A 16,605-nucleotide genomic window follows, 5' to 3' on the forward strand; every position below is an offset into this window, starting at 1 on the left:
TTCCATCGGAGTGTCATGACGACTTCTATGACCTCTACGACTTCCACTTGCACGACTTCCATTTGGAGTCTCAGGCAATTCATAACTCAATTCATCCCTCATTTGACTCAAGTGAAAATTGCGGAATTGATAGGTAAAATGCGCATATTTGTTCAACTCGGTCTGATACTCTTCTTTTGTTGCATCCACAACATCGTATGGATAACTCTGCTACATAGCTTCACTAGTAAGTGGAACTGTAATAACATCTCCACTCGGTGATAAACTCTGGACTTCCCAAGATAATGGAGGCATATGTGACCCCATTTGAGTGCTAGGGTATGTACATGGTTCGCCCGTCCGTGGTGGGGGTTGGGATGGAAGATCTGTACGTGGCAAATTGCCAATTGCTGGAAAGTCCACACTACCTAAGTTTTGTGGATGAACAACAATATTTAGCTTGCATACCTTTTGGAACCAACTGTAGTAATCATGGTCATTTTCTGGTTCTTGGATCAAATCATCAGCTTCTTCCCAAGGTTGTCCATTATTTATCAACTGTATCCAATCCTCATGTGAAATAATTGAAGTTGGAAACAGGTTGATTGCTTTTACCTTTCTTCCTTGTAACTGAGAAAGATGACTTTCTCCGTAGTACCAAATACCCTGACCAGTAACTGGACTGTAAAACACGTCATCCGACTGGGTCCTTTCTTGACACAAGTTTGCCGTAATGCTGGAGCTATGGAGAATGCATCTCATTGATGCGTGAGACGATTTGACAGGCCTTTCTTCGAAGATGAGTACTTTATTTCGGATGGTTTCAATGAGCCGTTCGTTGCACATGGCCCATGCACATCGCTCTGTTTCTCAGTAGGCCGAATCCTTTTACTCCAGATTGACTCGCCAGAAAGTTGAACTCTTTCTCTTCATTTAGAAGGCCTCTCCAATGCAAGCTATAGCTTGAAGCTGTCTCTACTTTTTCTCAAATATGGCTCTAAAACCGAAGTTCTCCATGGGGTCCGATACCCGCGGGCTCTTTAGTAAATGATACCTTCTGGAGCACCCTTTTCATATGCTTCTATTCCAAGATATGCTCCACCTGAAGATCAAGGAACTGGAAGTATAAGTCATGACATTCTTTCGATACTTTTAATTGGACTATCTCCGGTACGTGAGCTGGGTTCAGAACGTCGTGAGACAGTTCGGTCCATATCCGGTGTGGGCGTTAGAGCATTGAGAGGACCTTTCCCTGGAATCGGATACTTCAATCGGCGTTCTTCTTGCTCTCGTTTTCAGGTTGTCTTCTTTTCGAGTCCAGTTAAAACAGGAGGGTAGGGCCTCTCTTCAAGAGTCCAGTGTGTAAAGACCTTAATCAAGAATCGAGTTTACTCTACAGCAGATGAGAGAAGAAAAGTCTTCTATTTTGAGCTCTTTTTATAGCTTAGCAACAGCGGTTAAAAGCTACTATTGAGAGCCTCTCTTCATGGTCATGCTTGTGAAAAAGAGGAAAATCAGAATGGTTTCATGTTCCTTCATCGATTGGTTATTCCTTTTTCTTCGTCTCTCTTTTTCCCATTTTGGTCTCGATTTGTTTAAAAGATTGAAGAGCCTTTATTGATATCGGCCACGGACCAACAACTGTAATTTATTCCTCACGACCCGACACCCAACTACTAGTGTCGATGTAGTAGTTTTTTCTATTAGTTGCAGACTTCTTCGTAGAGTAGGCGTTGTCTGCTATCAATTCCATGAAACTTCCTTTTCATGCAAGGACAGGTTGGTTCGAGGACCCCTTGGTCAAAGTAAAGTAGGGGAGCCGTTTTTGCTTTATTTGCTGGATTCTACTATTGGGTTGGAAAAATATCTGGGCGAACCTATCCTGAAACTTTAGGCCAAATCCATTTTTGGATCACTTCTTTCGGGGTTAATTCGACCTTCTTTCCAATGCATTTCTTAGGTCTTTCAGGTATGCCACGTCGTATTCCAGATTATCCAGATGCTTATGCTGGATGGAATGCCAGTAAGCACCGGAGTAGATCTCTACTAAACAAAGAGAAAGAACACCATAAATTAAAACACACTACTTTGCGTCTACAAACACTTATTTAATTTAAACCTTATAAAACTAAAAAGAGTCGACGGGATAGGAAAAGAAAAAAAGATAGCAATTTATTAAGTGATGGGTGAATTCACATACTGAATAAATAGTAGTAAGCGGAAAAGGACTAACGAAGTAGCAGCCCTCTTGCTCCTTGCTTTCATCAAACCATGCCTCACTTGAGCGTCGAAAATAAGAGTAAAAAGCGAGATATAGGACTTCTTACGAGCGTTGTTTCTATCTACTATTATCTAAAAATAATCAAGTTATTAATGACTGGACAAAACCAAGAAATAACCCCTCACGTGCGAAATTATAGAAGATCTCCTTTAAGATCAAACAATTCCATCGAATTGAGTATGATTGTATGTGTGATAGCATCTACTATACCAGGAATATCAATGAACCCAATTATTGCAATTGCTCAGGATACCCTTTTTTAGCTTCTAGGGTCTATTTCTTAGTTCAAAATCCCTCTTACTAACTGGAATCAAAGAATTAGCATAAAAGTCGATCTATTACGACCAGCGCGGTTGTTCGTTATTTCATTTTCTCTTCTTCCAAGACAAAGGTGCTATTGAGATCTTGGGCCCTTATGGTATCTCGTACACATTCCGACAATTGGCCGAGCGAATCAGTCAACTTCAAAGTGTATTTGTTTATCATTATGCCTTTGCAATGTTACTTGGTTCAACTTCATTTGTGACTTTTTCTCGTATGTGGGACTCCCCAAAACCCTATAGGAAGCTCCGACCAGTGTCATACTCTCATCAACCGTTAGTTCCCAACCCAGGCACACTTCACCCAACAGATAAATTACAAAGCTATTCTCCTCTAATTTCCATTACTTCGCCATCCAGTTGATTCTCTTTCCGTTCCTATATATATGGGTTCGTGCAGCATTTCCACGATATCGTTATGATCAATTAATGGCCATAGAGTTATGGCTCGATTCGATACCGGAATTCCATTCTTCATATTTTATTTGTTTATATAGTTTGAAATCTCTTCGTGCCTGAAGTCCAGGCATAAGCAGTCTATGCGGCAGGCCAGAAAGACAGCGCTAAAGGCGTCAGTTCAGTTGCAAGCCTAAGCCAAGAAGAAACGAAGTTACTGACGTCCAAGGAGCCTCCTGTATTGTCTTTCTGGTTTTCCTGTACCCCTACGAAGCAAAAGAAGAAGGGGTGCGCAGAAACCAAGAAAACTAAAGCATCTGAATGGCAGGATTGAAGAGCAAAGAATAAGGCCAGACTGTTGCCCGGCGGACAAGCTGGAGAAGAAGTTCGCCATAATAGGATAAGCTAGAGTTGCAGGAGCAGACACGCGAGACTCAAAATCTCGTGATGAAGAGCGTGGAGGTTCGAGTCCTCTTCAAGGCATAATATTGAGAATGCTCATTCAATGAGCAATTCAATAAGAGATCTCGGATCGAATCGATATTGATAGACCGAGTATCTGTTGATACGAAGTAGTCCGGCGATCCCTACGATCCGAGTCCGAGATGTTGGAATTGGAATAAGTTCGGCAGTGGATCCCTAAATTTTGGGGATCTTCTCTATCTAATGAATGGGGAGTCCACTTTGAAATCGTCGGCCTATAGTTATCCTTAAACTTCCGTGCTTGGTGGAGAAGAAGCGAAGAAAGGTACGCTCGCTTGCTGTTTTGTTCTCTGCCGTGAACTAGGATCGCGGCCCTGAATTCACCAGATCCTGTACCTATCTTAGTTGGGATTGTTCCCCTTCAAAAGCTAACCGAAGTCGAAGAAGGTTCCCAAGAGAAAGAGAAAAGATCAGAAAGAGATCGGAACACACCCCCTACACACACCTAGGAGCACCCCCTTCCTGCATATCCATACAAGACCCGAGTAGGCGGGTCGAGGTCCTACGAGGTACCCACTATCGTCGTCTTTGATCATCCCACTAGGCATTTGATTAGGACATTGCACAATGATCCGAACACTTTGGCGCATCTCTTCGATACGGATACAGTAACGATCATAGCGATCTCCTCTGGTACCTACTGGTACGTCAGGACCCGATTGGTCATGAACATCGTAAGGTGCTGCTCTTCTCGAATCCCAGCATACCCGGCTCAAAGAGACTCGACTGAAAGGAGTCTAGAAATACTTCTACCAACATAATGAAAGAACCTTCCCACCTTGTACTGTTAGAGAAAGTTTTGATCCCAAAGAGCCCTTCTCAGTTTAGAAGGTGTTCTGAAGAGGGAAGTGGGAAGGTTTACTACAATGAGTCAAAGTTGTGATGAATAAAGAAAACACTCTTCAAGTTGAGGCCCGCTAATATGCCTAAGGTACCTGCTGCAATATGATGAGAGGCTATTCCTCCCGGAACAAAAGGATCAAAACCTTCTATACCCCACGCGGGATTTACAGATTGTACTTTTCCAGTCAGTCCATAAGGATCGGACACCCATATTCCAGGACCATACAAGCATGTTACATGAAATGCGCCAAACCCAAAGCAAGCGAACTAAGAGAAGGGGGCCTTTCGCTTGGTCAAGGGTGAATCCTATCTATCATCCGAGCCTTTTGCTTCTCTTCCAAAGCCTCACCTATCCCCTCCCCTGTGCCGACCTCTCTCTCGAGCTCCGGTCTCATTACATTGAGAGATAGGGACAAGGAGAGAGACCTATGAGAAACACACAAGCAGATCGGAGAGATCAGATAGCCAGATATGTGATGATCCACCACTGCTACTAAGATGGGAAATTCCCCGATAAAGCTGCTAGTACCTGGTGAACTAATATTGGCCAAAGTGGAAGAGAAGAAAGGAAAGAAGGAGGCAAGCCCTCCCATCTTCCGCATATCTTGCTCATCCGACATGGCATGAATGACCGAACCTGCACTCAGGAAGAGTAATGCTTTGAAAAATGCGTGATTCATTAAGTGAAAGACGCTAACCGAATAGTTAGAGATGCCGTATTCGATGAAAGTCGTATGTACGGCTTGGAGGGAGATCTTTCATATCTTTCGAGATCCACCCTACAATATGGGGTCAAAAAGCCAAAAAAAAGCTACCCACCCTACTAGATCCTTAACATAGAAATAAGGATAGAAGGCAATATTATCCATTTCAGCATGTACACCTAAAGGATTGTTTGATCCATATTGATGAAATGCGGCCAGATGAAGAACACTGGCGCCGCTCGTAACCAAGAGATGGACATGATATCGTTGACACCGATAGAGTTGATTCAGCGAAGGAAGCTTCTTAGGCTCGCCTACTCACTCGTGTCTGTGTGGGACGGAGTCAGGGCCGTTCATTTTTCGGCGTCCGGCTCCTAAAAGTTTCTGGGTGTGATAAAAGAACTTGGGATCGTCGATCTCTTGCTCCAGGTGTCAGAAGGTCTACTGTGACTCTTTTCTTTCTTTCACTCTATATTTTATTGTGTTTAATTGCCTCACTTTATCTGGTTTATACTTCCAATGCTTCACCCTTCATTGCCTCAATAGGTGATTAAGAAGACCAAGTCTTTCATTTTCACCAAGACCTCTCACCTTTTCCACCTGCTAACCCATCTAGTCCAGCAACTTAACCACTATCACTACCCATTTCGCGATCACTTGAACCTTCGGGTCTATACTTCTTAAGCGTAGAACCCCCGGAGCAAAGGATGAATTTAGACCCTGACTCCACTATTAAATTAAAAAAGTAGGAGCAAAAGGAGGCCAAACAAGCACAAGGGGTCGGAGCCCATGCTTCAAAAGCTGCATGCTTGTCCTCCCCAGCTTGGAAAAATGCCCCCACTTTTAAGTTTTTATATAGTAAAAAAAAAAGCCTACTTCCACTTGTGATAACGAATCCCGCACATACTGAATGCTCAGGATCTGATGTACCTATAGATCCAGCCTAACCTAGAAACCAAGGTGATTAAGAAGACCAAGTCTTTCATATTCACCAAGACCTCTCACCTTTTCCAACACGAGAAAATATAACATAACCAAGGTCACCAGATGTAGCATAAACAGGGTCTTCAGAAAGGAGCGATAACTAATAAAAATCTCTAACTAGTTCACGTTCACTAGATCGGTGCTGTCTTCTATCCGAACGGCTCCGCACTGCCTCCTAAGACTTATGAAAAAGAAAGTCAGGATATGGTTTTAGGAGCTCATCGGAGCGATCCATATCTGCGAATTATAGCTAAAATCCACAAAATGGATCTTTTTCTCGAGAAGGTTAAAAGAGACAAAGTACGGCACTATATGCCCCCTCATAAAGAACCCTTTACCCTTACACCTCGGGGCCTACGACCAGCGCGGTTGTTCGTTATTTCATTTTCTCTTCTTCCAAGCCCTTCTTAGAATCACTGAGTTACATTGATTCAAGTGTCTCGAGGTGAAGTCGTTAAATTTTGCGAGCTGTTCCAACCACTGCTAGATGTAATTCCAAGAGCCGAACGAGAATGAATACCACACAGAAGAGTCAAGACCGGGCTCCCTAATAGAATGTTTATCCAATCCATTCCTAATACAGAGAATAGGTCTGTCATCTCGACAGAGATGGTTCTACCCCGTCGGATATTTATTCTAATATCTGGAGCACGGAATCCATAGATCAAGAAAAATTTGAACTATGATCAATTCATAAAGCATGAAAAGGTATTAGCAGGGAAAAGCTCAAGTTACTTGCATTCCCTCATCGGGGTTATACCTGATTGTAATTTATTCTTGTTGTCGCGTTGATCATTCATCATCTTTGATCTTTTAGGCCTTTTACTAGTTAGTCCCGGTAAATCCCCCAGACGGCGTATTTTTTTGAAACGAGGCCCTCGGGCGGTGCAACGAAAGAACTTGACTATGCGTTGTCCCTTGATCAGTTGGTAGCAAATCTCTTGCTCCTTGAAGGACTAATATGGCTAGGGACGAGGGAGTAGCTCGACCATTACGAAAAGACCTTCCTCTGAGTGGATATGTGGAAGTACGCTATGATGATCCAGAGAAACGTGTGGTTTCTGAACCCATTGAGATGACCCAGTATGCTACTGCTATAAGGGTTTTAACTTGTTCTTAAATTATAAATAATTCTCCCGTTTTGACACCTTAGCCTTTCGCTTGAACGGCTTCTGTCTTGACTAGCTACCTCTGAAAGAGGTAGACAAAGGGGTTTCAGAATCATCAGCCATATCGTCTCTACTTTTTCGGGGAAACCGGTCTTCGGGTATCTAGGCATGGTTTATGCCATGATCAGTATAGGTGTTCTTGGATTTCTTGTTTGGGCTCATCATATGTTTACTGTGGGCTTAGACGTCTCGACTGGCCTAGGAGCGAACACTAGACGGGTGGAATCACTAAGCTCTACGCCACTAGAAAAGACGATCATGTTTCGCAGTGCGAGGTATGGGTTAAAAAGAAGGGGCAAGCTATTGATGATAGCCATTCTCAGGAAGCTTAGCTTAGAGCCTTTCCCATGCATGTATGTCCCGGCAAGCCGAAAAGAGCTCTATTGTGCGTTTGTTTTTTCCATATTGCAAAAGAAGAACACAAGCTCTACCGTCCACTTTTGGCTCTCGGTAGAGTATAGCTTTCTTGCCCGTAGAGGTACTGAAAGTACTCGAAGCATATGGACCTAGCCCACCTAATCTAACAGAAGACCATGCTCCACTTTGAGTCTTCTTTAACACTTTACCCATCTCCTTGCCTATACGTCTTTCTAGCGTATGCGCTGTTCCTTTCAATTGGAGCCTGTCGCTACCTGGATCAATCAGCCTATTCTAGTTCGCCTTGTTTCATCCTAAGGCTGATGGGTTGAAGGTTGCAACTTGAAGAGTCAGAGGATTCATAGTCCAATGGCTGTCAACAGATACAATCTCATTTGCTAACTGTAAAAAGCTATATCCGTCTTTACCTCTCCTCATTCACAGGGCGAAAGAAAAAACAGAATATGAATAAAGTTAGGTAGGAGTCCTGGTTTTATCCATTAGTTGAAGAAACTGGTTGTCCTTAGTCGGTAGCATCCTCAGAATTAAATCCCTTTGGTCGAAGTCAGTACCGTCGTGGAATTAGACCGCTGCCTATAGAAGATAGAATCCAAATTATAAGAAACAATTGTCAGATTCATACAAACATGACTAGAGCGATGAAAGACTTCGTAGAGCACCGTCGTAGCGACTCTAGTTATACCCTGGGTCGGGCACTATCCTAATTAGTAATGCATCACATATACCCCTCCTTGATAAAAGAGCGAAAGAAGCCTACAACTAGCAATAAGTAAACTCCTCATTTGTGAAGAGAACTCGCTAAGAAATGAAAGGATCTGATTGAAGATTTGAAGAAAATCGTAGAAGGAAAGAAAATTCAAAGAAGTGGACAAATCCAAAAAAGTAGAGGTCAGAGAAAGTAGCCTTTCATTAATTATTCTCTGACTCACACAAGCTTTCTTAATCGAATACAAGACAGCTATATAACGGGAGTGGGGACTAAGAATTCAGCCAGGTCGTTTGACATCAGGAAAGCCTACATTGATTCCGCTCGTTCACGTCCTTCGCTTCAGGTCCTGTCCCTCAGTGTGGTCAGTACCTAAGACTGTCGGGCAGCGAAGCTTACACTTGTTCACTTAACGGTTCACCAGGGCCTCTTTTCTCCTCCCTTTTCTTAATAAATTCCAAAACCAGTTTCGTCGTCCAGTAGCTACAACTGTCTTTTTGATTGGGACCGCAGTAGCTCTTTGGTTGGGTATTGGAGCAACATTACCTATTGATAAATCTTTAACTTTAGGTCTTTTTTAAATTGACTCAACCGTTTAAGGCTTAACCGAAGCATGTCTTGTGCCACTGGTTCATTAAACTCATCTATTACTGTATACGGCGCTGGCGTAATATTAATACTAGTTCTGCACACTTGTTGCATCCTTTGCATAGCAGCAATATTTTGACCATCGTTAATCTGGTCAATCCAATTATCAGCTTTGTACTTGTACACGACTGGAAAAATTAATCGTTTATCATGAAGATCAGGTTCGCTGATTGTAAAGTAAGTATACCACAAATACTGAAAAAGAACATTGACGAAAATTGATGTGTTAGTACATTTCACCACTGAAAAATTGATGTGTTAGTACATTTCACCACTGAAAATTGATGTGTTAGTACATTGATAATAAATATAATAAATAGTTCTTACCTCCAATACGACCCAAAATGCATTTAATCTATATGTCTTCTCAATTGAGCAATCACCGAGACATATGTATAGCTCAGCTAAAATTGCAGAACCCCAGTCATAATTTGGCGCTTTACTTAAATCTTGTAAAGATTCCAGAAAACCAACTAATGACACTGGGCTAGCATTGGGGAAAAAAACTTGGCCTAACATCCATAATACAAAAATCCGTTTAAGCTCGGGATAATCTTCAGCTCTGTTTTATCCCGTTGGCGTTGTAACGACGTAAAAAAGCCTTCAACCCAGACACTCTTAATCCATATGAGTGTAAGTCTCTGGATTCTGGTTTTCCTCCAGTATCATTTGAGTACAAGGGGAGTAATTGTTTCCATCTTCCTTCTGATATCCACTTTAATTGGTTAAATTGTACTATTTCACCCTCACTTTTTATTCCAGTCAACATATACAAATCTAACGGTGTGAACCCTAAAAACAACATGGTCATAAAATTAAAGTTTGTATGTGGAACTAAAATTTGTTTCTGAACTAAAAATCAAACTATTGAATGGAAGAAATAGAACTTACCACACTCAAAATCCTTGAAAAAGAAGTTATTTGCAGTGTTCCACCAACGCTCACAAATAACTCGCACAATTTGAGTCTTGTGGTTTTTGCCTTTCATGAAATATAAACGCTGCCAAGGATATCTTCTCAAGAATGCTTGAACAGGTTCCGGGAGTAACTCATAAATTTCACTTAGCTCAGACCACCCACCTCTTAATGTAGGTAACAAAACTCGCTCGGGATGGTTACATAAATGCAAAGATGTTACACCTGATCCAACTAGTTGCCTAACATTAGCGAACTCGTGATCTTTATCCTGAATCCATACGATATCACTATCTGCAACAGATTTTCCTTTTTCCTTCCTGTTTTTTTTCCTTTGTCTTTCTTTTTTGGAACTCATTTTTAAAAAATCGCTCTGGTCTGCTCTTTAAAGAAGGGAAGAAAGAATTTTTGTTTTGTGAATGAAAACTTATAGAAACAAGGGTATTTATAGGCGGTAGAGCATCGACCGTGAACAGTCGAGATTACACCGCTAGCGGTGTAATCTACACCTGGCGGTCGCTACAAAACCTCTAGCGGTGTAGTCTCGACCGCTTATTCATTTCCCCATAATGGCGTGCACCATTTGCCAGGCCACCTGGCATGGCAAAATAACAAATATACTCGTTACCATGGGAACCGGCCTTAGCTATCCATTGGATTTTTTTTTCAGTTCTGTAACGAGTCTATCAAACAAAATAAAAAATGAAATAAACGTTAACCTAGAAGAGCCTGCATAGAACATTGGGCCATCCGATAAATCTCCCAGTCGTCAAAGACATGGTGGTAGTGTCTTGACTCTCAATCACAAGATAAGTTATTGATAGGGTAGTAGGGTAACTGCAATATTACTCCCCCTCGAACCTTACCAAACAGCTTAGCCGAAAATTGCAAAGAGGAGGAAAAAAACACAAACAAAACCAAATTAATTCAAAGAATAAGGCGCTACTGGATTGTATGGTCTGAAACAAATTAATTTAACAATGGCCGCGCGGATAGGACTCGGACCTGTAACAGCTCACCGAGCGGCCATGGCTCCTCCTTCTCTTTCTCTCTATTCCTTCTCATCTCTTCATCCCACTCCTAACATCATCTTCTTCAGTAGGAGAAAACATGTTGGACCCGACCAATTCCGAACTCAACACCGATCCTTTATTACTCTTCCTCCGCTCAGAGTTTCTGCAGCAGCATCTATACAAGAAGAAGCATCTCCAGCCTCTCCTGGTAATCTCAACACTGTGTTTTATTTAATTGTTTAATTTCTGAATTCGAATTGACTTTGAATTTTTGGAGATAAGTTAAAGTGTTGTTGTTTTTGGTTGTGCAGATACATATGGGGGTGTGGAAAATTTGGTAATTATAGGTTCTGGTCCAGCTGGATATACTGCTGGGATTTATGCAGCTCGTGCCAATTTGAAACCTGTTGTGTTTGAAGGGTATCAAGTCGGGGGTGTTCCTGGTGGACAGTTGATGACTACCACTGAAGTCGAGAATTTTCCCGGGTTTCCTGATGGAATTACTGGTCCAGATTTGATGGATAAGTAAGTAGACTCAAGTATACAATGTTGGAGTTGTTTGCTGATGCTGCACTCGAATTGCATTTCATTTAATTTGTTCACAAGTGTGACTTTAGTCTAAATAGCTTCAGTTTTCTAATTTAATTTTGAACAGGATGCGCAAACAAGCCGAGCGTTGGGGGGCTGTGCTTTTCCAAGAAGATGTGGAATTTATTGATGTGAAGACACGGCCGTTTACTATAAGGAGTACTGACCGCAAGGTAAAGCTAATCTCTATTATTGACATTTATGTGATGACGAGATAATTTGGTTAATAATCGCACAGTTTTGTGGCTGTCAACATGGGTTTATATAGTTGAGTAGTTGATTTGATTAACTAGAGCAGAGTTCACACATTTAAAATGAATGGGTATTTGATTCCGATGTCTGGGGTGTCTAGCAGGATTTAGATGCATTTAGATTTTTTATTTGCAATAAGTAGTTTAGTTAATACCTAATAGGCTTTTTGTCTCAGGTCAAGAGTCACAGTGTTATTATAGCCACTGGGGCTACAGCTAAAAGGCTCAATTTACCTCGGGAAGATGAGTTTTGGAGTAGAGGAATCAGTGCTTGTGCAATATGTGATGGGGCGTCACCACTTTTCAAAGGGCAAGTTCTTGCTGTAGTTGGAGGAGGAGATACAGCTACAGAGGAGGCATTATATCTAACGAAATATGCTCGGCATGTGCATTTACTCGTACGTAGAGACCAGTTGCGGGCATCAAAAGCAATGCAAGATAGGTCAGTTTATGCTTCCTTCTCTCTTCTTGGATATTGCACTCATTCATGAAACCATGACTTCTGACTGTAAAACTAAAATGTTCAAAACATTACACTATATTCTCTGATACAAAAGTACACGTTCAACACTGCACAGTCTCATTCCTTAACTTCCAAAACTGAAATTACAAAATTTGGAAGTCATGTTAATTTGTGTGGCAAACAAAACAACCGTGGATGTTTCACCTTACCTGAAATTAGCCCTGGGACCATCATGTGTGCTACATAGACTGTTTCATTTTGGCTGCTACATGGACTGGGTGTTTTAAACTCATTGTCAAACACACTTCCTTACAGGGCTCTTGTTAAATGAGTCACTCAGCAATTGATTTGTCCAGATAGGAGAGTGTAAATAATCGTGACTAGGTTTCAGTCAAAGTATCTGAGTAGGTTTTCGCGAGGGGCCGTGAACAACTAACTATGGCTTTATAAAATACATAAAAATGTTAAAAAGAAAATCATATGTTCTACGAATAATTTGACAAACCCACTTATCTTAGAATTTATCATATAACCTAGCAGTTTGGTTCAATATCCATGGCCATGTAGGTGTTGAATTTTAGGAAATGTTGCCCTTAAAGTTTTTGTTTGGAACATGATTACTCATGCTCTTTGTGGCGGCAAAATTATCCTCTTATGCATCTTGGAAGGCTAAGGAAGCCCAATGTTTTTTTTTTGTGCAATTAGAGAGTTAACGATGCTGATAACCAGTTGGCCAACTTTAGTCCTTGGGGGCATGTCTAGTATTAAGAATCTCTAGGCCTTTGGGGTAAAGATAAATTCATACCAGAGATTTGGCCATAGTTAAAACATTTGAGCAGTGTTTTTGGTAGGCACCAAATAGGATACTTCATCACTAGAAACTTGGATACAAGTAATCAGTTGGATTGATTAGTGCATGGTAGATTTTCAACTCCCTGAATGTTTGTTTAACAGGTTGATTATGGCGCATGTTTCAGAGTTATCAACAATCCAAATGTTACAGTGCACTTCAATACAGAGACAGTGGATGTCGTCAGCAACAGCAAAGGGCAGATGTCCGGTGTCTTAATTAGAAATATTGATTCTGGGGAGGAATCAGTACTTGAGGTAAAGGGCTTATTTTATGGTATAGGCCATACTCCAAACAGCGAGTTGTTGGCGGGCCAAATTGAACTTGATAGTTCAGGCTATGTGTTAGTCAAGGAGGGGACTGCAGAAACTTCTGTCCAAGGTGTATTTGCAGCTGGAGATGTACAGGTACTGATATGCAAATTGCATATTTACTTGCTTATGTTTGTTTTGATGTTATGGGTTTATCTGTTCAAGTTCAACCAATGTTCCTCTACCAGTTGAGATATGTCCTGCTGACCATATATCTGGATAGGTTAACCAGGGCCTCTTCTTAAAATAGGTAATCCCATTGGGTTTCTTACAATTTCTTTAGCTGTAGAGTGTTGAACCTTGAGGCCAGATATTGTATGGCTAAGAATGACGTGTACGTAAGTTTAAGACTATTGAATAATGCACCAAGGGCCATAAATTTGCTAGGACTATTTTTCTCTTTTTCCACTAATGATACTAAAATGATAGCGCTTGACGCAAAATGTTTTAAATTTTTAATGTTTCAACTGACTACCCATTAGCAAGTTCCAACCGATGTTAGCTATCATATAAATTGTGGACCAGACATTGTTGTAGTTTGATAAGTTGGACGCTGGCATATGCTTTTCATTTTTACGCATTGTTTTGTTCTTGTTTATGTAGGATCATGAATGGAGGCAAGCCATAACTGCAGCTGGAACAGGATGTGTAGCTGCTTTATCTGTTGAGAGATATCTTGCAAGCAATAATCTCCTTATTGAGTTTCACCAGGTATTCTGCATGTTGCACTTTGGCAGAATAATTCGATGCTTTATGCGCTAGAAATATCACGTTCATTTTTGTTTGTTCGTGTACTTCTTCCTCCTTTCCCTTTTGTTGATTCCATGACGCCATCAGTTTTCTAGCCATTAAGTGGTGTCATCATACAGTTCTACGTTGATTAGAAACCAACAGCAAGATTTCATTTCATCTATGCCATTAAACATAAACTCTGCTGAACTAGGAAACTTAAATAGAAACTTTATTAACTGGGAACTTCTAACATCATCCACAATTTCTATTTGGTCAGCCCAAAACTGAAGAGGTTAAGAAAGACCCGACTGACAGGGATGTACAGGAGCGGTTTGACATCTCCCTTACAAAGCACAAGGGACAGGTACGCCTTTGACATTAAAAAATTGTACTTTATGGTTTCCTTATCCATTTAGTCTTTTCCTATCCATTTGTTTATCTTTTAGTTTTTAGCTCAAACTCTAGCTTCTTTTTCTCAGTACGCACTACGGAAGTTGTATCACGAAAGTCCAAGGCTCATATGTGTGTTGTATACTTCGCCAACATGTGGTCCATGTAGGACCTTGAAGCCAATTTTAAGCAAGGTAATGTGGTAGACGGTTTCTTTCTCTTCTAATGCCAGTATTTCATAACTAAATGGCAGATCAATCACAAGTCACAAGTACGAAGAGCATAGGAAAACTTTAGTTTGAGAATTTATTAAGTGATACCTAATAGTTGTGTATCTTAATAAACCAGATCACAAGGAACTGCTGATTTTCTTTTGGAAATTTACAACTTCATATGGACTTGAGAAATATACTTAAGTTGAATTTTGGTCTTGCGGCGTTATAAGTACAGAAAATGGAGCTAATTTATGGGGATTTTTTTTTTTTTTTTGGAAAACTGTGTTTAGTGTCTTCATCTATTTCATGCATTGCTGCTCTTGGAACAACAAGGTATTGACCTTCATTGACACGCTCAATTTATTTCCCGTTGGCAGGTGATAGATGAGTTTGATCAGAATGTTCATTTTGTTGAAATTGATATTGAGGAAGATCAAGAGGTAGCAGAGGCAGCAGGGATTATGGGCACACCGTGTGTACAATTTTTCAAAAATAAGGATATGATCAGGTTGGTTAAATTGCATGATTTGGTGCTATTATTTGATATGACGTAGTATTGAAGCTGTGCGCCATGTAGTACTTTCCTGGGTATTTTTCTTTTCTATGCTTCAATCAAAACTTCCTTTTTGGCTTTTGTTGATTGGGTGTTACAATTTGGTTAGTTCACTTAGTTGCATTCAGTAAGAGGACTTCTTTTCTAGTATTGTCAAGCGCTCAAGTTTCTCGACATTTTCCACAGAGCTTTTATCTGACATCTCGTGATACGTTGCAAAAGTAATTTGATACATAGATTGGAAAACCTAATTTTAGCTGGCAACTTGGTCTCAAAAGAAAAGAACACACGCAAAATTAGAAGTCTTTCCACTTAGCAAGAGTATATTGATCAAACTTTCGAGAATTTGGTAAACTTCTGCATTCGTTATGCATCAAGTATAGAGTATAGTTCATGATTAGCAGGGATCGATTCACGACCAATAAATTACTATGGATTGTTTTGAATTAGGAATTGCTGTTATCATTTTTTATCTGTATGTTGGTTTAGAATATGTTTGTCTTGATCCTCAGCTTGTGGCCTGTGATTTCCTTAAGATAGTTCAAAGGGGTGAAGCGTTGTATAGGATTTTTCCAACTACTATTTTACCACAATATTCTATTGTAAATTGGAGGAACTTTTCACAGACACCTAGCAGACCATATCCTCCAATATTCTATTGTTGATGAGAACTTTTAGAGACTCGCTGTATATCTTTTAAAGTTCATGTCGACGAGTATTTATTAATCTTTTAGCTGCAAGTACATGATATTTTCTTGTCTGTGTTATGCAGGAATGTATCAGGTGTGAAAATGAAAAGAGAGTACAGAGAATTCATTGAGGCTAACAAATAAGTTAGCTTCCCCCTTGAGATAATCTCAGTATCATAAAAAGTGCGCAGAGTACTCATTCAAGTAGTTTCGGGGTTCACTCCATATCCTACCATCAAAGCAAAGCTACTGAAATGATGCCCGTTTTGTTGTTGTAATTTTGTGATGAGGCACCCCACTGTTATGCAATTTACAGGCATTAATTGAACCATTTTCATTCTTAATCTCATTACCCATATTGCGTACCATGGATCCCAATTAAGGAACTACAATCAGTGATTTTGGTGAAGATAATCTCGATCTCTATTGTCCGCTGCATTACATGCGGAAACTATATAAGTAGTGCTCTGCCTCCGAGACATATAATGTAAATGTGTTCTTTACAAAAATAAAATAGATTGCGAAAGATCTATTATTGCTAAATTTTATAGAATCTCCCACAAAAAATTATGAAAAGGCTACAAAATCTTCAACCTACAAGGTTGTTGCTTACCAAAATTAAATTACAATCTTATAAACCTAGATTAAGTTTGTTCTGCAGCTCATTCATTTTTCCTATACAATTTCATGAGTAGCCGTATGTTGCACACTGCACAGGTTGAGAACTACTATAGTATATGACAT

General features: G+C 40.4%; 1 protein-coding gene across 1 annotated transcript; it reads left to right on the top strand.

Annotated features, from left to right (window-relative positions):
* Positions 1–10,659: 10,659 nt before the first annotated feature.
* Positions 10,660–16,384, top strand: LOC113320306 (thioredoxin reductase NTRC-like). The gene is made up of 10 exons (XM_026568229.1): positions 10,660–11,027; positions 11,131–11,344; positions 11,475–11,580; positions 11,835–12,100; positions 13,099–13,378; positions 13,886–13,993; positions 14,292–14,378; positions 14,494–14,598; positions 14,997–15,127; positions 15,945–16,384. The coding sequence occupies exons 1-10, from the start codon at positions 10,787–10,789 to the stop codon at positions 16,003–16,005; spliced, it is 1,599 nt and encodes a 532-aa protein (XP_026424014.1). The 5' UTR covers positions 10,660–10,786; the 3' UTR covers positions 16,006–16,384.
* Positions 16,385–16,605: the final 221 nt, after the last annotated feature.

This window comes from Papaver somniferum, chromosome 11 (assembly GCF_003573695.1).
Source record: "Papaver somniferum cultivar HN1 chromosome 11, ASM357369v1, whole genome shotgun sequence".
In the NCBI taxonomy this organism is placed as follows: domain Eukaryota; kingdom Viridiplantae; phylum Streptophyta; class Magnoliopsida; order Ranunculales; family Papaveraceae; genus Papaver; species Papaver somniferum.

What these genes read in the sequence shown, in the direction of transcription:
- LOC113320306 (XM_026568229.1), top strand. Translation starts at nt 10,787, where the DNA reads ATGGCCGCGCGGATAGGACTCGGACCTGTAACAGCTCACCGAGCGGCC. An exon ending in GGTCCAGATTTGATGGATAA is followed by an intron (nt 11,345 to 11,474) that starts GTAAGTAGACTC and finishes AATTTTGAACAG; the next exon opens with GATGCGCAAACAAGCCGAGC. An exon ending in TCCTTATTGAGTTTCACCAG is followed by an intron (nt 13,994 to 14,291) that starts GTATTCTGCATG and finishes CTATTTGGTCAG; the next exon opens with CCCAAAACTGAAGAGGTTAA.